This window comes from Rissa tridactyla, chromosome 1 (assembly GCF_028500815.1).
Source record: "Rissa tridactyla isolate bRisTri1 chromosome 1, bRisTri1.patW.cur.20221130, whole genome shotgun sequence".
NCBI classification, from domain to species: Eukaryota; Metazoa; Chordata; class Aves; order Charadriiformes; family Laridae; genus Rissa; species Rissa tridactyla.
In genome coordinates this window covers 9,965,215-9,986,041 of record NC_071466.1, presented here as the reverse complement: position 1 = coordinate 9,986,041, position 20,827 = coordinate 9,965,215, and the positions used below count along the sequence as shown (strand labels likewise).

The 20,827-nt window shown below is 54.1% G+C and overlaps 1 protein-coding gene across 1 annotated transcript in view; it reads right to left on the bottom strand.

Annotated features, from left to right (window-relative positions):
- The window catches only part of LOC128901080 (neuronal acetylcholine receptor subunit alpha-7-like), a gene marked incomplete at its 3' end in the record, with an annotated part of 90,684 nt that overhangs the window by 25,392 nt on the left and 44,465 nt on the right, over positions 1 to 20,827 (bottom strand). The window contains exons 2-7 of the mRNA XM_054182861.1: positions 20,434 to 20,585; positions 19,805 to 20,069; positions 17,109 to 17,113; positions 14,305 to 14,389; positions 12,393 to 12,570; positions 12,055 to 12,236 (exon numbers count right to left, since the gene is read on the bottom strand). Coding sequence (XP_054038836.1) covers positions 12,055 to 12,236; positions 12,393 to 12,570; positions 14,305 to 14,389; positions 17,109 to 17,113; positions 19,805 to 20,069; positions 20,434 to 20,585 — 867 coding nt within the window. The remainder of the gene's footprint in view (positions 1 to 12,054; positions 12,237 to 12,392; positions 12,571 to 14,304; positions 14,390 to 17,108; positions 17,114 to 19,804; positions 20,070 to 20,433; positions 20,586 to 20,827) is intronic.

The window sequence follows — 20,827 nt, the reverse complement described above, 5'->3', positions numbered from 1 at the left end:
AGATCCCGGCTGTTCCTTGGAAGCTCTGCAGCGCAACAGAACCTAAAGAGCGCTGTCAGCAACCATCAGGCCGTGTGCTTCCCTCAGGCGTGCAAAGACCTGATGCTCATTGACGCGGGTCAAGGCTGTCGCACACCTTTGGTGGCACATCCTGCGTGACACCAAAGGCCTGTGACATGGGCACCAGTTAATTTACATCCGCTCTAGACGTTTGTGTATTGCCAAAAGGGAGCAGAACCACGAGTGCAGGCTGACGCAGGCTACAGCTCTGCAAGCAAACAGGGCGCACGGACTCCTCTCCTCATGAGCAGATTGCCCTGCAAAAGGGTGGGGTTCAGAAAAATCGGAAAGGATAAGAAAGTTCCCAGTTACTAAACGCCTAAAAAAACCCCAACAAAACAACCAAAACCAGCCCAATGAGTGAAAAAGAATCACGGTACAAGCACAGGCCACATCCTTTAACTTTTTGGCCTTCGGTCTAGCTAAACAGTGAAATGGTCTCCGCTGCTGAAGTTCAAGTGCCAAGTCTGGGCAGGGCTGGGAGTGCTCAGCCTGGAGAAGAGGCGGCTCAGGGGGATCTCCTCCACGCACATCAATACCTGCAGGGAGGGTGCCAAGAGGACGGAGGCTGGAGCTGGTCATCACCGCCGTGAGCAGTGGCAGCAGCTCGGGGCGCTGCTGAGTTCATGGGAGGTTTTGGGATGGTGTGAGACCCGTGAAGGGGTAATGCCAAGTCCTCCTGTCCCTTTGCTGAACATCTCCTTCTCTCCCTTTGGGGCGCACAGGCCTCAGACTTGTGCTCCCACGCTTTTCTGTGGGCCCAGAAGGCAAATGTGTGGAGCCTCTGAAAGCATTTTGCCTGGAAGGGATCGACTCAAAGGTGTGTCTTCTCAGGGATGCCCGCACCTCCCCTTCTATCCCTTGCTGACCCTCCACCCCCTTCCCTTTCTGTCCGCAAGCCTTCCCTCTTGTGTCTGCTCTTCCCCAGGCTGCTCCTGCCTGCTCCTGTGTCCGTGTCCCTGTCCTTGTTCACGTCTGCATCTGCGTCCATGTCCCTGTCTGCCCCCAGCCCCAGTTGCTCCCTCCCAAGGCACTGGGGTGTCACGCTTTCGGCTGGGGTGGGGATGACTTCCTTGCGAGCAGGTGGTGTAGCGCTGTGTTTTGGATTTGGGATGAAAACAGTGTTGGTAGCGCACTGGTGGTTTTAGCTGTTGCTGAGCTCTCAAGGCCTTTTCTGCTCCTCACGCTGCCCGACCGACAGTGGCCTGGGGGGCACAGGGAGTTGGGAGGGGACAGAGCCAGGACAGCTGACCCCGACTGAGCAAAGGGACATTCCGTGCCATTTGACGTCACGCTCAGTATATAAAGCCGGGGAAAGAAGAAGGAAGGGCTGATGTTCAGAGTGATGGCGTTTGTCTTCCCAAGTCACCGTCACGCTGCCGGAGCCCGGCTTTCCTGGAGACGGCTGAACCCCCGCCTGCAATGGGAAGCAGCCAACGGGTTCCTTGTTTGGCTTTGCTTGTGCGCGCGGCTTTTGCTTTGCGTATTAAACTGCCTTTCTCTCACGCCACGACTTTCCTCCCTTTCCCACTTCCCATTCTGTGTGTCCAGAGAAGGGCAAGGGAGCTGCTGAGGGCTCTGGAGCACAGGCCACGGCGCCGGGCCCTCAGCCGCCCCACAGCCGGCCGCAGCCCCGCCCCAGGCCCCGGCCCCGGCCCCGGCCCCGGCCCGGCCCGGCCCACAGCGGCGGCCGATGGCGGCGCTCGGGGGTTCCCTCCGAGGAGGCGGCGGTGTTCCCCCCGCATATCCCTGCAACGTGATCAGGAACTAGTGCTGAAGGGCCGTCTGTGTCTTCTCGCGAATTCTCACTCGCCAAGGGACAGCTTCGGGGCAGGTACGTCCGCAAGGGAGCGGGGGTTGGTGGCGAAAAAAGGCAAAAAAGGGGCTATTCCGGAGCTGCCCGGGGCCGGGGAAAGGCCGGGAGGGCGCAGGCCGGCCGCGAGGGCCGGCAGCTGGCGGGGGGGCGCTGACGGGCCGGGCCGGGGCGAGCAGGAACGGCGCTCAATTTAAACGGGGTGTAACGGCCCCCACCGGTCGCTTCCCGAGGGACAGCTTCGGGGCAGGTACGTCCGCAAGGGAGCGGGGGTTGGTGGCGAAAAAAGGCAAAACAGGGGCTTTTCCGGAGCTGGGGAAAGGCCGGGAGAGCGCAGGCCGCCCAGCAGAGCCAGCAGCTCCCAGGGGGGCTGCTGACAAGATGGGGGACACAGCAGATTCCCCGCCCTCCCTCTGCCTAGCTGAAGAAGGTAACTAAGAGGACAGGGGGCTGTGGGAACATGTTCCTGCCCGGCGAAGCAGGCGTGTCTCCCCAGTAACTCCCTGGCCTTCCAGGTACCCTGAAAAACCAGGTACGAGGCTCTGCAAGGGGAACCTAATGCTGACGAGGAAGATAATGCAGTGTCCACAGAGGTGTTGCCAAGGTTAAGCCAAACCACACCTCGCATCAAAACGTCTTCAGTTAAGAAGAAAAGACGGGTCACTGTTGTAGGCGACTCCATCCTGAAGGGAGCGCAAGGCCCGATATGCAGACCAGACCCACTTCTCAGGGAAGTGTGCTCAGGGAAGGGGCCCGGGTTAAAGATACCAGAAGAAAACTTCTCTCCCTGGTAAGCCCCTCAGATTATTAACCGCTCCTCATTTTTCAGACAGGCAGAGATGATCTGTTACCGAGAATCCCAAGGGAGATCAAGAGAGACTTCTGGGCCTTGGGATGACTAGGAAAGGGCTCAGGAGCGCAAGTCGTGTTCTCCTCTGTCGTTGCAGGCCCAGGGAAGGATGAGGAAAGCAACAGGAAGAGCCAGCAGATCAATACCTGGCTGCAAGCCTGGTGTCAGTGGCAGGACTTTGGGGTTTTTGATCACAGCATGGTTTGACAGGACAGCAGGCCTGTTGGAGACAGACGGGATACACCTGCCTCAAAAGGGGAAAAGGATCCTTGCACAGGAGTTGGCAGGGCTCATCAAAGGGGCTTTCAAGTAGATTTGAAGGGGGAAAGGGATGAATCCGGCAGCAGAGACACAAGGGTCGTTGATGGGTTAGAAGCTACAGCTGCTCCTGGGAATGGTCAGGTAGGAGTGAAGCCTTCTTTCAGAAAAAAGGTGTCAGGATCAGCAGGCCAGCTGAAGTGCTTCCACACTCAAGCCTGCAGCATGGGCAAGAAAGAGGAGGAGCTGGAAGCCATTGTGCAGCAGGACAGCTATGACGTAGTCACCGTCACGGAAACGTGGTGGGCTGACTTGTACACCCTGCGGGAGCACAGCACTCGTTCCCTGTGCACCTTGAATATCAAATGTCATATCCACGACCCTCATGGGCAAGTGGTCAGGGGAACGTCGTGGGCCAACTTGGCCAAGAGAGCCCCAAAACTGCGCGTGAACCTCTTCTTTGAAAGAGTCACGAAGCACGATCACCTAGCCAGGATCCTGCTAGCGGAGATGCCAGTCAGCAGCATAAGAGTCTGCGGAGCTACAGTTTCAGAGACCCAGGCTGGAGAATGAGACGCACCCTCACCAACCTCCTCCCAGCCTCCTGGCGTGTTCTGCAGGTACGGGAACCCAGAGGGACATCTCACCGCGGTATCACAAAGCTAAGCAAAGTGATCCTCCAGGCCTTCTGCATAGCAGCGCTCAGCAGGAGGAATTCCTGACCACTTCAGTGTTATGGCCAGAGGGTCATTTTCATAAGCGAGCCACTGCGGTGTTCCACTCTAGCCTGGTTGAGGTCGTTGTCCCTGTCCAGTTGCGATGCCCGTTATGCCAGTCTTCACTGTCAGGCTGATGTCAGGTTGCCCTCATAAAAAGCTGAAACACCCAAAATACTGGTGCTGGGATGTCAGCTGTGAGCAAAAAGAGCTTTTCAGGCAGGAAAACCTCAATTTTGTGAAAAAGCTTTAGGCTTGTTCTAGTAACTGACAACTTTCTTATCCTTTCCGATTTTTCTGAACCCCACCCTTTTGCAGGGCAATCTGCTCATGAGGAGAGGAGTCCGTGCACCCTGTTTGCTTGCAGAGCTGTAGCCTGCGTCAGCCTGCACTCATGGTTCTGCTCCCTTTTGGCAAAACACAAACGTCTAGAGCGGATGTAAATTAAGTGGTGCCCATGTCAGAGCCCTTTGGTGTCACGGAGGATGTGTGTTCCTGGACTCACACTTCCCAGCCATTAGGGGAAATTGCTGAAGCAGACGCGGCGTGGCCGGCAGCAGCGTCTCCACCAGTCCTTCAGGCGGTGGCAGAGCCGGATGCAGCAGTGACACAGGCACCGTCCTAGCAGGCACAGCCCTGGGGACGCCTGGTCACACTCCCTGTCCACGGGCTCGCTGTGGTGCTGCCCCTCCTCCTCCAAGGTCTTGAAAGTGTCCAAGAGCTCCAAGTAGAGCTCCCTCTCGTCTGTGGCCTTGGCTGGGGGGCTGCTGGGGGGCAGCTGCACGTTCATGGGGCTCTGCGCCCTGTCCGTCCTCCCTTCCACATCCATGGGGGTGCTCCTGCCTGAGCCTGGGGGGCTGCTGGTGCTTGGCCCCATGGAGTTGTTCTCGCCCGGCCCCATCTTGCTGTTTCTCTTCACTTCTGCCAGGCTCCCCCTGCCGAGCTCCACAGGGCTGCTCATTTCCTTCTCCTTCACACTTGTGTCTGCTCCCGTGTCCTTCTCCTTGTCCATGTCCCCATCCTCAGCCTTATCCGTGTTTGCAGCCACCCACGGCTGCTTTGCTCCCAGGTGCTGGGACTTCACTGTGGCCCCCAGCTGCTCCTGCACCACCATGGATGGAAGGGCTCCCCGGGGAGGTTCCAATCACAGGCTCCCGCCCTTGCCAACGGGCCTGCAGCACCTTCAGCATCTCACAGCACTGCCTGGCCATCTCCTGGGTGGACTCAAAAGAGTGGAGGAGCCCCATGATCAGCTGCCCTTGGTCCGTGGCCATGGCTGGGGGGCTGCAGGGTGAAGGCTGCGTGTGCACAGGGCTCTGCGCCCTGTCCCTGCTTTCCCTGGGGACCACTCTTGCTTAGTCCTTGTTGGCAGTTCCAGTGGGGACTCCTGGCAGAGGGCTGGCCCTGGCTCCTCCACCCTCCCCTTGACAGCCCTGGGGGGATGGCGGGGTCCTGAGTGGTTGAGCGCTGCCAGCTCCGCCATCCCACCAGGCCAGGGCTCTGGGAAGGAGTAGAGGGAGCTGAAGGAAGAGGAGCCTCTGTCTGTCAGAGAGTCCATGGTGGCCAGCGGGGCCCGTGGGGAGAGGGGCTTCCTGTTCGAGGCCTCCACACTCGCCCTGCAGAGGAGGAGAAAGAGACCCCGCTGCACCCCAGACCCCAGCGGGACCCGCGGGCAGCACCCCTCCTTGGCCGGTGGGCAGGGCTGCCCAGTGCAGGCAGGGGCAGGGCACGGGGTGAGGGTCTGGGGCAGCATCTGGGGTCTCCCCCACACTCACCGCTTCTCCTGCTTGGGCCGGGATTTCCTAACTCCTCTATCCACTGGCTGAGAAGCTGTGGAGGGAGGAGACAGAGTGAGCGGCCAGCAGCTGCCGGCACAGCCCCGGCTCAGGGCTGCCGTGGGGTGTAGGCCGTTTGCAGGGTGCTCGGTGCTGGGGCCACTCACCGCTCTGCTTCTCTGGCCGGGCTCTTGTCTTCCTTGTCCGACGCTTCTTCTTCTTCTTCTTCTTCTTAAACCACTTCTGCAAGGTTCCGAGGAGCTGGGTGAGACGGGAGCACCTCCCAGTCCCACACCACAGCCCCCCACGGCACCCCACACCACCCCACGCCATTCCTCGCCACCCCACGCCGCAGCACAGTGTGGTGCAGCACAGTGTGGTGCAACAGTCACCTACCTGAAGCCGCTTGCTCTGCAGCACAGATGAGAATATGCTGAGCCCCATCACAATCAGGAGGAGATGGCCTAGGGGAGACACGGCGTCAGAGCGCCCCATGGCACCGACTCCGGTGTGGCTGCGGTGCTCCGAGTCACCAGCACAGAACCGCAATGCGGCTCCCCAGTGTCCTCCTGGGTCCCCAGTGACGGGACCCGCAAGACTGCTGGGGTGTCAGAGGCCGAGGCTGCAGTCTGCCCAGACAATGCCAGACTGCGGTGCCCAGCATCCGCTGACGGCTCCAGTGGGGACCGCGTCCCTCTTTTGTAGTGTGGCAGGGGGGCACATCCCCCTTTGTGACATCGTGGGGCAGTCAAAGCCCCCCTTGGTGACACTCAGCAGGGGATGAGGAAGAGCAAGAGAAGGAGGGTACTTGCCCCAAGCTGCCAACAGGACTATTTCATAGCATGAACATCACGTTCAATATAAATTATAAAGTCTGCTGTGTAGTTCGACTCTCCCTTGATGGCGGTGGTCCAGAGAACTCCTTGCTGTAGTCTCGGAGCCCTGAGCCCTTCCCTTCCTCGTGAAGCTGCAGCGCTCGCAGTGTCCCCCATTGGCTGTCCCCTGCTGGGAGTGCACGGCTTCCTGCTGATGGAATGGGCTGGGTGTAGTCCTTGGGTGTTTTATATTGATATCGGGATTGACACTGCTTCTTTAGCATTATTAATGTTAATTCTTTAGTTTTATCCTATTAAATCTATTTCTATTGCAACCCTCCTGTTTCCTTGTTTTTCCCCAATTCCCCTTCCCGGGTGGGGAGGGGTCATCAGGTGAGAGAGTAATTGTCTAAAGGATAAGAAATTGTGGTGGGTTTCTCAAACCATAACAAGAAGGGAGGGAGAAGGAGAAGGGGAAAAGGAGAAGGAGAAGGGCCCCACCCTTTCAGGGCATGGTTTGGGTAGGAATGGACCTTAAAGGCCACCCAGTGCCACCCCCTGCCCTGGGCAGGGACACCTCCCACCAGCCCAGCTTGCTCCAAGCCCCGGCCAACCTGGCCTTGATCCCCTCCAGGGATGGGGCAGCCACAGGTTCTCTGGGCAACCTGGGCCAGGGGCTCACCGCCCTCACAGCCAAGAATTTCTGCCCAAGATCTCAGCTCAATCTCCCCTCTTGCAGTGGAAACCCCTTCCCCCTCGTCCCATGGCTCCCCTCCCTCATCCAGAGTCCCTCCACAGCTTTCCTTGAGCCCCCTGACGGACTGGAAGGGGCTGGAAGGTCTCCGCGGAGCCTTCTCTTCTCCAGGCTGAACTTTTATAGATATTATTTAGTATTCCTGCTGAAAAATGAGACCCCTGTCTGACCGTCTGGTTTCATTTCAGTCAGTATCTGGAAATGATTTCCCACAAAAGTGCTTTGACCACTCCTGGGGGATCAGCTTTCCTGGTAGGAAAAGCTTCTACTCCTCCTGAGGGTGGATCCATGATTACCAGCAGGTGCTTAACACCTTCCACAGGAGGCATGTCAGCATAAACGATCTGCAGCCTTTGGAATGTGTTTCTTTCCCATCTACAAGTAGGGTCGGAAGGAGGATCCGGGGAACCACAGGCCTGTGAGCCTGACGTCGGTACCAGGGAAGATCGTGGAGAGGATCACCTTGAGTGAGCTCTCACGGCAAGTGCAGGGCAGCCACGGAATCAGGGCCAGCCAGCATGGGTTTAGGAAAGGGAGGTCCTGCTTAACCAACCTGATCTCTTTCTATGACCACGTGAGCCGCCTGCTGGATGCGGGGAAGGCTGTGGACGTTGTCTCTCTGGACTTTGGTAAGGCCTTTGACACCGTCCCCCACAGCATTCTCCTGGAGAAGCTGGCGAATCGTGGCATAGACAAGTGTACTCTTTGCTGGGTTAAAAACTGGCTGGATGGCCGTGCCCAGAGAGTTGTGATTAGTGGGGTGAAATCCTCTTGGCAGCCGGTCACCCGTGGTGTCCCTCAGGGCTCAGTTTTGGGGCCAGTTTTGTTTAAAATCTTTATCAATGATCTGGATGAGGGGATTGAGTGCACCCTCAGTAGGTTTGCAGATGACACCAAGCTAGGTGGGAGTGTTGATCTGCTTGAGGGAAGGAAGGCTCTACAGAGGGCCCTGGACAGGCTGGAGGGATGGGCCAAGGCCAATTGGATGAGGTTTAATAAGGCCAAGGGCCGGGTCCTGCATTTCGGTCACAACAACCCCAAGCAACACCAGGGGCTTGGGGAAGAGTGGCTGGAAAGCTGCCCCGCAGAAAAGGACCTGGGGGTGCTGGTGGCCGGCCAGCTTACCATGAGCCAGCAGTGTGCCCAGGTGGCCAAGAAGGCCAACAGCATTCTGGCTTGTATGAGGAATAGCGTGGCCAGCAGGAGTAGGGAAGTGACCGTGCCTCTGTACTCGGCACTGGTGAGGCCTCACCTGGAGTGCTGTGTTCAGTTCTGGGCCCCTCTGTACAAGAGGGACCTTGAAGTGCTGGAGCGTGTCCAGAGGAGAGCTACCAGGCTGGTGAGGGGTCTGGAGACCAAGTCCTATGAGGAGAGGCTGAGGGAGCTGGGCATGTTTAGCTTGGAGAAGAGGAGGCTGAGGGGAGACCTCATTGCCCTCCACAAGTCCCTGAAAGGAGGTTGGAGAGAGGTGGGTGTTGGCCTCTTCTCCCAGGTGAATAATGACAGGACCAGAGGAAAGGGTCTGAAGCTGTGGCAGGGGAGGTTTAGATTAGATAGTAGGAAGAATTACTTCACTGAAAGAGTGGTCAGGCACTGGAATGACCTGCCCAGGGAGGTGGTGGAGTCACCATCCCTAGAGGTGTTTAAGAAACATCTAGATGTGGCACTTCAGGGCATGCTCTAGTGGCAGAGATTGCAGGTTGTTTGTTTGTGGGTTTTTTGGTTGTTTGGTTTTGGGTTTTTTTGGTGCGTGTATGGTTGGACTCGATGATCTCAAAGGTCCTTTCTAGCCATGAAGAGTCTCTGATTCTATGATTCCCAGTTAGGCTTACTTCCGCCTCCAGTACAGTCAACTCTTGGGATCCCCCTGTGACCCCAGAAATACAAATGGGTTCTGATCCTCTATAGCTTGATGGTATTAGAGTGCACTGTGCACCTGTGTCCGCTAGAGCCTTATACTCCTGAGGGTCTGATGTGCCAGGCCATCGAGCCCACACCGTCCAATAAACCCGGTTGTCCCTTTCTTCCACCTGGCCGGAGGCAGGGCCCCTCTAATACCAGTCATAGTATCCATTACTCACTCACTTCTTGCAGAAATGACTTGGAAGTTCCTTCAAGAGGATCAGAAGCAAGATCAGGCCTTCTGCTCTGTCTGGGGAACTGCCCGCTGGAAAGTGGGGCGGCACTTTTCCTGGAGGGATCCCCTTTTGTGGTTGTCCTTCCTTGCAACTCCTGTACCCGTGTCCGCAGGATCCAAGTAGGTTGTCCATCCCACTTCCTCATGTCCTCCCCGTGGTCACGCAGGTAGAAGAACCACAGGGTGCCTCGTGGTGTGTACCTGAGATGCTGGCCCGTATAGGTGGGGAGTAGGACATATTCTCTTCAAGTTGCTGGACCTTTCGGGACAGTTTCTCCACAGCTGGGACAAGGCGGGAAGAGAGACTTTCTTCATATCGCCGGAGCCGGCCAGCCACCTCATCCACCGTTGGTCCCTCTTCGCCTTTCCATTCCGTTACTGCCAGTGAGTTGGGATATGACGATGGTGCGCTTCGTACAAACTTCCGCCACATGGGCCTTGGGCATTGCACCTCATCAGGGTCTGTGGGTAAGTCTGCATTGTCCGAGTCATAATAAATCATCTCCCGCACGGCTAATTCTCTCAGGTACTGGATACCTCTTTCCATGGTAGTCCTCTTGCTTGGCTGACATACAACATCTTCACTGAAGGGGTACCTCTCCCTCACGCCTGACAGGAGTCGTTGGCAGAGGCTGAGGGCTTGGGTCTTCTTTCCAATTGCCTTGTCAATGCCGCCTTCCCTAGACAGGGATCCCAGCTGCCTGGCTTCCCTACCCTCTAATTCCAGGCTACTGGCCCCGTTATCCCAACACCGAAGCAGCCAGGTGACAATGTGCTCATCTGAAAGTGGGCTAAAATCTTCTCGCATATCCCACGGCTCACTCAAGGATAGGGATCAGGTAATTATCTCTGGTTCTGCCCCTTCCTCCTCTTCTCATGATGGCCCTGGTTCATCATCATCTCTTACTAAGCGAACTGATTTCTTCGTGTACTTCTTCTGTATGGGGGCAACTGATACTGGCACGGGTTGGTTCCCTGGTTCAGTGGCAGTGTCTGCCACAGGGCTTGCAGTAGCCGCAGTGTCTGTCACGGAATCACGGAATCTTCAGAGTTGGAAGGGACCTCTAGAGATCATCTAGTCCAACTCCCCTGCTAGAGCAGGATTGCCTAAAGCACATCCCTCAGGGCTGCATCCAGGCGGGTCTTGAAAATCTCCAGAGAAGGGGACTCCACAACCTCCCTGGGCAGCCTGTTCCAGTGCTCTGTCACCCTCACCGTGAAGAAGTTTTTCCGTGTATTTGAACGGAACTTCCTATGTTCTAGCTTGTGCCCATTGCCCCTTGTCCTGTCACTGGGAACCATTGAAAAGAGCCTGGCTCCGTCCTCCTTAAACCCACCCTTTAGGTACTTGTAAACATTAATCAGGTCCCCCCTCAACCTTCTCTTCTCCAGGCTAAAGAGTCCCAGCTCTTTCAGCCTTTCCTCGTAAGGGAGATGCTCCAGTCCCATAATCATCTTGGTTGCCCTTCGCTGGACTCGCTCCGGTAATTCCCTGTCCCTCTTGAACTGGGGAGCCCAAAACTGGACACAATACTCCAGTTGTGGCCTCCCCAGTGCAGAGTAGAGGGGGAGAATGACCTCCCTCGACCTACTGGCCACAGTCTTCAATATGCAGCCCAGGATGCCATTGGCCTTCTTGGCGACAAGGGCACACTGCTGGCTCATGGATAGTTTGCTGTCTACTAGGACCCCCAGGTCCTTCTCCTCAGAGCTGCTTCCCAGCATGTCCGCCCCTAACCTATACTGGTGCTGTCGGTCTGGTCTCCATCTCTTTCCCCTGAGGGTGCTGCATAACACTGAGCAGTGCCTGGTAGATAGTGGCCAGGGCCCAGCACAGTGCGGTGAGTTGTGCCTCTCTGGAAGAGCCCCAGTATTTCCCCTGCAGATATTCTACTCCTCTCTCAGGGTCCTGTAATTGTTCAGGGGTGAAGTCCCAGAGCATTGGAGGCGAGAAGTTCTCTAGGTACCTGCCCCTGTTCTCCCACATGCCATGCCACCCCTGCCTGTCCAGCCTCAGAGCCTCAGAGCTGGGGAGGGACTCTGGATGAGGGAGGGGAGCCATGGGACGAGGGGGAAGGGGTTTCCACTGCAAGAGGGGAGATTGAGCTGAGGTCTGAGGCAGAAATTCTTGGCTGTGAGGGCGGTGAGCCCCTGGCCCAGGTTGCCCAGAGAAGCTGTGGCTGCCCCATCCCTGGAGGGGTTCAAGGCCAGGTTGGCCGGGGCTTGGAGCAAGCTGGGCTGGTGGGAGGTGTGCCTGCCCAGGGCAGGGGGGTGGAATGAGATGATCTTTAAGGTCCCTTCCCACCCAAACCATTCTGTGGTTCTGTGATTCTATATCTATATTTCTCTACGTCACAACCCAGACAACTGCTCGGGGGGCCGTGACCCCTCAACCCTGCAGCTTTGGCAGCCCCGGCCGAGTCAGGTTCCCGCTGTCAGGCTCCTCTTCCCTGGCGCTGGTGGATCTTCCACCCTGCAGGTCCATGAAGGGCCAAGGGGGGCTCAGGACGAGCCACCCTCATGGGGCACCCGTGGCCACCACTGTCCCTGGGGGCAGTGAGTCCACAGGGCCATCAGGCAGCATTGCCCAGGACCAGCACACTCATGAGGAAGACCATGAGGAAGAAGACCCACATGAAGAAGCGGTCCATCACCTTGGCCACCTTCTTCCACTCGCCGGTCCGGTGCTGGGAGGCTTGGTGATGCCGGCAGCAGCCGGCGACGTAGCCCACGTTCCTCAGCAGGCCATCGTGGTGGCACTGGCAGCAGTCCCGGGGACAGCCCCCTGCCTCGGCACCCACCTCCCCCTCCATGGGGCTCTCCCCCGGCCCCCCAGTGTCCTCCCTGCCCGCCCGCCTGCCTGGCACCCGCCGGGGGCTCTTGCAGCTCTCGCCCACCTCGTAGACACAGCAGAGCCAGGCCATGTGGTGGAGGATGAGCCACCTGGCCCAGGGGGGCACGGGCCGGGGCCCCGGGCCGCAGTGGTGGACGTTCATGATGAAGATGGTCAGCGCGGTGGAGGCCGTGATCATGGTCATGGTGGCGATGTAGTACTTCCCTGCGTGGGTAATGGGTGGTGATGCCGCAGCGGGGTGGGGAGAGACCCCTGCCCACCTCCCCCCATCGAAACCCCCCCTGTCATGGGGGGGTGCCCACCACCCCGGTGCAGACGCCCTGGTCCCATGGGAGGGTCCTGGGTGCCATCAAGGCTCACCAATGAGCGGGACGCTCTCCGAGGGCTGCATGCTCTCCGCCACCAGCAGCTGGAAGACGGTGAGGGCCAGCAGCACTGTCACCCCCAGTGAGACCTTCTCCCCGGAGTCGGCCGGCAGGTAGAAGCCAAGGGGTGCCAGGAAGGAGACCATGATGCAGGGCAGGAGCAGGCTGAAGATGTGAACATAGTGACCAAGGATGAGGAAAAGGCTGAGGTACTTAATGCAGTCTTTGCCTCAGTCTTCAGCAGTAGGACCAGTTGTTCCCTGAGTACCCAGACCCCTGAGCTAGAAGACAGGGATGGGGAGCAGAATGAAGCCCCTGTAATCCAAAGGGAAACGGTGAGGGACCTGCTTCAGCACCTGGAGCTGCACAAATCTATGGGGCCGGATGGGATCCACCCAAGGGTATTGAAAGAGCTGGCGGAAGTGCTTGCCAGGCCACTTTGCATCATTTATGAGCAGTCCTGGACAACCGGGGAGGTCCCAGCTGACTGGAGGTTAGCAAATGTGACACCCATCCACAAGAAGGGTCGGAAGGAGGATCCGGGGAACTACAGGCCAGTCAGTCTGACCTCGGTGCCTGGGAAGGTCATGGAACAGATCCTCCTCAGTGCCATTACACGGCACATGCAGGAGAACAGGGTGATCAGGCCCAGTCAGCATGGGTTTGTGAAGGGCAGGTCATGCCTATCAAACCTAAGATCCTTCTACGATAAGGTGACCCACTTAGTGGATGAGGGAAAAGCTGTGGATGTTATCTACTTGGATTTTTGCAAAGCTTTTGACACCGTTTCCCACAGCATTCTCCTGGAGAAACTGGCTGCTCATGGCCTGGACAGGTGTACTCTTCGCTGGGTAAAAAACTGGCTGGATGGCCATGCCCAGAGAGTGGTGGTAAATGGAGTTAAATCCAGTTGGTGTCCGGTCACAAGTGGTGTCCCCCAGGGCTCGGTGCTGGGGCCGGTTCTCTTTAATATCTTTATCAATGATCTGGATGAGGGGATCGAATGCACCCTCCGTAAGTTTGCAGATGACACTAAGCTGGGCGGGCGTGTTGATCTGCTTGAGGGGAGGTTGGCTCTGCAGAGGGATGTGGACAGGCTGGACCGATGGGCTGAGACCAATGGTATGAGGTTCAACAAGGCCAAGTGCCGGGTCCTGCACTTGGGTCACAACAACCCCATGCAGCGCTACAGGATTGGGGCGGAGTGGCTCGAAAGCAGCCCGTCAAAAAAGGACCTGGGGGTGTTGGTTGACAGCCGGTTGAATAGGAGCCAGCAGTGTGCCCAGGTGGCCAAGAAGGCCAACAGCATCCTAGCCTGTATCAGGAATAGCGTGGTGAGCCGGACTAGGGAAGTGATCATCCCCCTGTACTCGGCACTGGTGAGGCCCCACCTCGAGTACTGCGTTCAGTTTTGGGCCCCTCGCTACAAGAGGGACATTGAGGTGTTGGAGCGTGTCCAGAGAAGGGCTACAAAGCTGGTGAGGGGTCTGGAGGACAAACCTTATGAAGAACGACTGAGGGAGCTGGGGTTGTTTAGCCTGGAGAAGAGGAGGCTGAGGGGAGACCTTCTCGCTCTCTGCAACTCCCTGAAAGGAGGTTGGAGAGAGATGGGGGCTGACCTCTTCTCCCTGGTGACAAGTGATAGGGTGAGAGGAAACGGGTTCAAGTTATGTCAGGGGAGGTTTAGATTGGATATTAGGAAACATTTTTTCACTGAAAGGGTTATTAAACATTGGAATAGGCTGCCCAGGGAGGTGGTGGATTCACCATCCCAGGAGGTGTTTAAAAAAAAGGGTAGATGGGGCACTTAGGGACATGTTTAGAAGTGGCTTTTGTCAGGGTAGGTTAAAGGTTGGACTTGATGATCTTAAAGGTCCCTTCCAACCTCAGCGATTCTATGATTCTATGTAGAAGGAGGCGCGGCGGCGGAGGAGCAGCGTGTAGGTGACATCAGGGTAGGGCTCGGAGCAGCAGCCGTAGGTGATGACGTTCCTCGTGGCCGGTGTTATAGATTGTGGCCCAATAATTGACAGGAACCAGTCCGATTAATCAAATTAGTTTATTAAGCAAGCGGCAGCAAGCAAAACAGCGCTGGGCGGCCGGGGAGTCTTTGCTCCGCCAACGGCGCACACCCACTTCCCGAAAGTAGTTGATTATATACTCTTCTGGTTCCCGTATATGTGTCAATCCTGGTATATTCTGTGTCTGAGCGACGTGTTGCTAGGGGGTCGGTCTTGTCCCGCCTCCTGATGGTGGTGGGGCTGAAGGCTCCTCATCTTTATCAGTGTCCTTGGGGAGACTCTTTTCAGCTTATCTCACAACTTAGCTCTTCCCTTTGAAGTGTTAAAACACACCAGATGCCTGTGATTTAGGCCTTGAGGTATCAAAGTGCCCCAGACAGCACACCAGATGCCTGTGATTTAGGCCTTGAGGTGTCAAAGTGCACCAGATAGCACGCTGGATGCCTGCGATTTAAGTATGTGAAGAGTCGAAACAGTGTAAGTTTTCACCAGCCTTTAAGAAAGCCTGATTTGATTAACAAACATGATTCTATTTATTACAATCCCCCCCCCCCTTTTTTTTTTTTTTTTTTATTTACCATTTTGTTCATCAAATCTTTGGAGTTCAGCGTGACTTAAAGCTAATGTTTCTTCTATTGCTGGTTCCTGATCTAATGACTCGTATTTAGCCCTGAGAAGCATTAAATGGGCAGCTTCCAGTCTGCCCTTTACAATTTCAATTACTCTGTTCAATATACAAGGGCCAAATGTTAATCCCAAAATTAATAGTAGCATAGGTCCCGCAATGGTAGACAATAGCGTAGTCATCCATGGGGAATAATTGAACCAGGATTCATACCAACTTTGCTGTGCTTCTCTTTCTTTCTTTCTTTTTTCTAATCCTTCTCGTAGTTTTGTCATGGTGTCTCTAACTACTCCAGTGTGATCTGCATATACGCAGCATTCCTCATCCAGAGCAACACACAACCCCCCTTGCTGTGCAAACAATAAGACACCTACAAGATTTAGTAAAATTAAAATTAGAGTGTGGCGAGAAGGGTGGAAACCCGGCCGGCTAATAAGTTTAGTTTGAACACTCACTCCAATTACCCAGTCCTTTTCAGTGCTATCACTCCTCCCGGGGCATTTCGTGCGATTCCCTTGGTTAACACTGAGGCAGTCCTCCCAGTGTCTTTGTACAGTCCCACTCTTTGGGTTCTGTTCTCCACAGCTTTGTACTCCTCTGCCTCGCTCGTCAACTCGGTTGCTTTGAGCCACGAGGGGTATCATCTTCTCGGCAGCAGGGGTAGTCTTCAGGGACTGCATCGATTCCAAAATCCTTCCAACACTCATAACATGGGAATTCGTCTGATTCCTTTCCACAAGTTATACAGTCCTCCCGAGTTCTTTTAGTCTGGATCACCATTAATGCCGCTCTTTTTGCTTCTTGATCAGCAAGATTGTTTCCTCTGACTAATGGGCTTAATCCTTTTTGGTGTCCTTTTAAATGTACTACGGCTATTCCCGCTGGTCCTCGTAATGCTTGTAAGACCTGGATTATTAATTCCTGGTGTATTAATCCTTTTCCTTGAGAATTTATTAAACCCCTTTCTTCCCAAATTTTTCCAAAAGTATGCACTACGCCAAAGGCATATTTTGAATCCGTATATATGGTTCCAATTTTACCTTTTAAAAGTTGCAAGGCTCTTAATACAGCATGTAGTTCACAAGCCTGTGCAGACCAACTAGGACTCAGAGGTCCTGATTCTATTACACTAAATGTTTTCCCATCAATGATTGCAAATGCTGATTTTCTCTTTCCTTCAACTACCCGGGATGATCCATCTACAAATAGCTTTTCTCCTTCTCCAAGTTCTTCCTCATCTAAATCTGGTCTGATTTTTGTTTGCTCCTCAATGTTGTAAAGACAATCATGATTTATTTTGTCACTCGGCTCCCCATACAAAAACTGTGCTGGATTCTGCACGCTTGTTACCTCGAGTTCCAGTTTGGGAGAGGAAATTAGGATGCCTTTATATTTTAGGAGCCGGGGCATCTGTTATCCATTTGTCAGCTTTTTGTTGCAAAATTCCCCTGATGTTGTGAGGTGATAATACCCTCAATTCTCCTCCAAAGGTAATTTTATGGGCTTCCTCTACCAAAAGGGCTGCGGCTACTACCACTTGAAGGCAGGTAGGCCAACCCCTACTTACAGGGTCCAGGAGTTTAGATAAGTATCCCACAGGTTTCTTTCTTCCTGCCCATTCTTGTGCTAATACCCCAAATGCGGTCCCTTCATCAACATTGATAAATAGATAAAATGGTTTCTTTACATCTGGCAGGCTCAAAACTGGGGCATTTACTAAATCAGTTTTTAGTGTTTCTAATTGTTTATCATCATCCTCCGACCATTTCAATAATCCATCCTTAGTTAATTTGGTATAGAGGAACTTCACCTTTTTGCTATAGTTCTCAATCCATTGCCTGCAATAGCCAAAGAGACCTAATAATTGCCTAACCTGTCTTTTAGTTCTAGGAGCCGGTAATGACAATATGCCATTCACCCTTTCGGGGTCTAATTTCTTAGTTCCCTTGCTTAGTCTGTGTCCCAGATATTTTACTTCTTTCTCAACAAATTGTAGTTTTGATTTTGATACCTTCAATCCTTGTAAACTCAAAAAATTTAGTAACTTAATACTTTCCTGCCTCACTTTTTCTTCGCTATCACCAGCTAGGAGCAAATCATCCACAGATTGGACCAGTGTGACTCCTTCACTTAACTCATACCCCTTCAGGATTTGTTCTAAGGCTTGTCCGAACAAGTTCGGAGATTCGGTAAACCCTTGGGGCAATACCGTCCGCCGTAATTGTTTCCGATGGTTATCTGGGTCTTCCCATTCAAAAGCAAAGTAATCTCGGCAATCTTCTTTGAGAGGGCATGCCCAGAATGCATCCTTCAGATCTATTACACTATACCATTGATTATCGGGCCCTATTTGACTCAGGAGGGTGTGTGGATTCGCCACCACCGGGAATCTAGCTATTGTTCTCTGGTTAATTTCTCATAAGTCATGTACTAACCTATATTTTCCATCCGGCTTTTTTTTTTCGTTTGTTTGTTTTTTTGTTTTTTTTTTTTCAGGCAGGATGGGAGTATTAAAAGGAGACATACAGGGTTCTAGCAACACCTTTTCAAGTAATCTTTGGATCTCAGGTTTCAAACCTAGCCTCCCTTCTCTAGGAAGGGGGTATTGTTTTATTCTGACTGGTATTTCTGGGTTCCTTATTGTTACTGAAAAGGGTTCAATATCTAACTTACCTACTGTTTCCGGGGTGTACCAGACTTCAGGATTTATTTTCTCTTCATCTATTACTCGTAAGGGACACAGTTTAATTTTTTTTAGTGTTTCATTTTTTACTTCTAAGCCAATTCCTAATTCAATCATCAAATCTCGGCCCAATAAATTATAGTCTGCTTCAGGCATGAGTAGCAGGGACCCCACCCCTACCTTAGAATGGGTTTCAAAAAACACATCCTTTATTACGGGTATTCCAAAAGGTTCTCCTTTTGCTCCAATAACCTGTGTAGTCGCCGAGGATATTTTACATCCTTGGGGCAATTTTTGAACGGTAGATCTTTCTGCTCCCGAGTCCACTAGGAACTCAATTTCTTGTTGCTGGGGACCCACTTTTAGTTTTATCAAGGGCTCTCGTGTTTTTTTTTTTTTGTTTTTTTTGTTTTTTTTTCCTCGGGTTCCCAGCAAATAGAGCCCCTGACACCCCTAGTCTTTGAACATTTTCTCATCCATCATTCTCTTTCTGCAGTCCTTTTTAACATGCCCTTTTCCTCCACAATAAAAACAAACCACAGTTCCCCATTCTCTCCCTCTTAAAGGTTTTCGGGTCTCCTGTCTTATCTGGCGAGCTTCAAACCCTTTTCCAGGGGTTGACGTCCTTTGCCCTTCTCTGACTGCAGCTACCAACATTCTGGCTTGTTTCTTATGTATTTCCTCCTCCCTGCGGACATACACTTTCTGGGCTTCCCTTAACAATTCATCCAAACCCCTATCCTGCCAATCCTCCACTTTCTCCAGCTTCTTTCTAATGTCCGTCCATGATTTAGCTACAAATTGGTTTTTTTCCTACCCCCCTGTTTCTTCTCTCTCAAGTGATATAGATTTACTCTAGTCTCTGACCTTATCCACAAGTGTGCATATTCACTCTCCTCCAGGCTAAAGGGTTCCTTAGAATTAACATAAATATGTAAAGCCTGGCATATCCAATCTTCAAAGGACCCAAAACCGGGCCAATACAGGTGGTCACTTCTAATTTGTTTCCCACCCCAAACTTCCATACAATAACGTATCATTTTTGCTTTATCCTTACCCTGCCTAGAAGGGTAATCATCCCAATATTTAATCATTAATCCTAACAAACTGTCTGGCGGTATCTGGGGTAACCTAACCTTAGGCACCGACCCACCCATGGGATCAGAAGGCTTGCTTTTCTTCTGTCCCATCTTCCGGAGTGCCTTCACACACGCACACAATCTTTTCCCCCTGTTCGTGGCCCAGTCCCTCGCGGGAGATGGGAACCGCACTACTAAGGGGTCCGCACTTGCTTCGTCCTCAAGTGGACGTCTCACACAGGCACACTCCAGGATACCCAACCCCAACCGAACGGATCACCGGCCTATACTTACTCACTCCTGAGTCTTCGTTCGGGTCTTCGTGCACAAAGTTTACAGGGTTGCCGGCTTTTATTTGCTTGCTGCCGAATTTCGAGTTCGTCGGTAGAGGTTTTGGGTGTAAAAACCCCCAACAGGGGCCGCTTACTCAGCGGGGCGCCCCCCTGTGAGGTTTACAGCCAAATTGCCTCTATCCGAGTCACGGCACCAAATTTGTTATAGATTGTGGCCCAATAATTGACAGGAACCAGTCCAATTAATCAAATTAGTTTATTAAGCAAGCGGCAGCAAGCAAAACAGCGCTGGGCGGCCGGGGAGTCTTTGCTCCGCCAACGGCGCACAGCCACTTCCCGAAAGTAGTTGATTATATACTCTTCTGGTTCCCGTATATGTGTCAATCCTGGTATATTCTGTGTCTGAGCGACGTGTTGCTAGGGGGTCGGTCTTGTCCCGCCTCCTGATGGTGGTGGGGCTGAAGGCTCCTCATCTTTATCAGTGTCCTTGGGGAGACTCTTTTCAGCTTATCTCACAACTTAGCTCTTCCCTTTGAAGTGTTAAAACACACCAGATGCCTGTGATTTAGGCCTTGAGGTATCAAAGTGCACCAGATAGCACGCTGGATGCCTGCGATTTAAGTATGTGAAGAGTCGAAACAGTGTAAGTTTTCACCAGCCTTTAAGAAAGCCTGATTTGATTAACAAACATGATTCTATTTATTACAGCCGGCATGCCCAGCGCCTCCCACTCCACGTTCTCCACGAAGTCCGTCAGGTCCCCGGTGCCCAGCCGGTTGCGGAGGTCGATCTGGTTCCCGTTGTAGGTCCAGGAGCCGAAGGTGAGGTGGCACCGCTGCCCGTCAAAGGGGAAGTAGGAGACATCCACCTTGCAGGAGCTCTTGGTGATGGCGGGTGAGTCCCACGTGATGTGCCCGTCGGAGCGCAGCACCACGTTGGTCTCCACCGAGCCGCCAAAGCCGTCGTCGGTGCTGGGGGAGGGATCGCTGTGGGGCCAGGATGGCCCCGAGCCCCACGTGGGGCAAGGGTCTGCGGGGCCGGGGCCGAGCACTGGTCCCCAACCCCGTGTCCCCTCCCCACGTCACCCCCAGGAAGAGGGGGCTCGCTGCCCCTGGTCACCCCCGTGGTGGCACATCCCAGCTGCCAGGTGGGTGGCACACCAGGCTGATGCCAGCACCTCCTGCCGCCGCCTTCTCACCCAGTCGAGGTGACCATCTCCCCACATCCCCCACACCAGGACCCCCCTGCTCCCCGTTGGCAACACCCCCAGCCCCAGCCTCAGCCCCCCCAGCTCCGGGAGCAGCCGGGGGGTGGGGGAGGGCGAGCAGCACCCACTCGTTGTAGAGGATGATGATGTGCGGCCGCCAGACGTAGCTGCTGGGGATGCGGATGCTGTCGATGCCGCCGTAAGCGTCCTTGTCCCAGGCGAGGTGGGCGTCCAGCCAGGCCTGACGGACCCACAGGTAGGAGGTGAGGACCTGGTCCCTCTCCTCCTGCCGAGGGCAGAGGGTGGGGGAGGGGGACAGGGACAGACCTCGCTGCCCCCCTGTGGAATAAATACTACATTGGCTAAAAACACAAAAGTACAGCATTGTTCACACAGGAAGGAAAAGTAGAAAATCAAGAGGCTTCTGAGGGAGAAAACAGCTGCAGCTGGCATGAAGAATACAACACCTGTGGTTCCCTGATAAGCTACATGAGGTACGGGACGGGATGCAATTATTCCGCG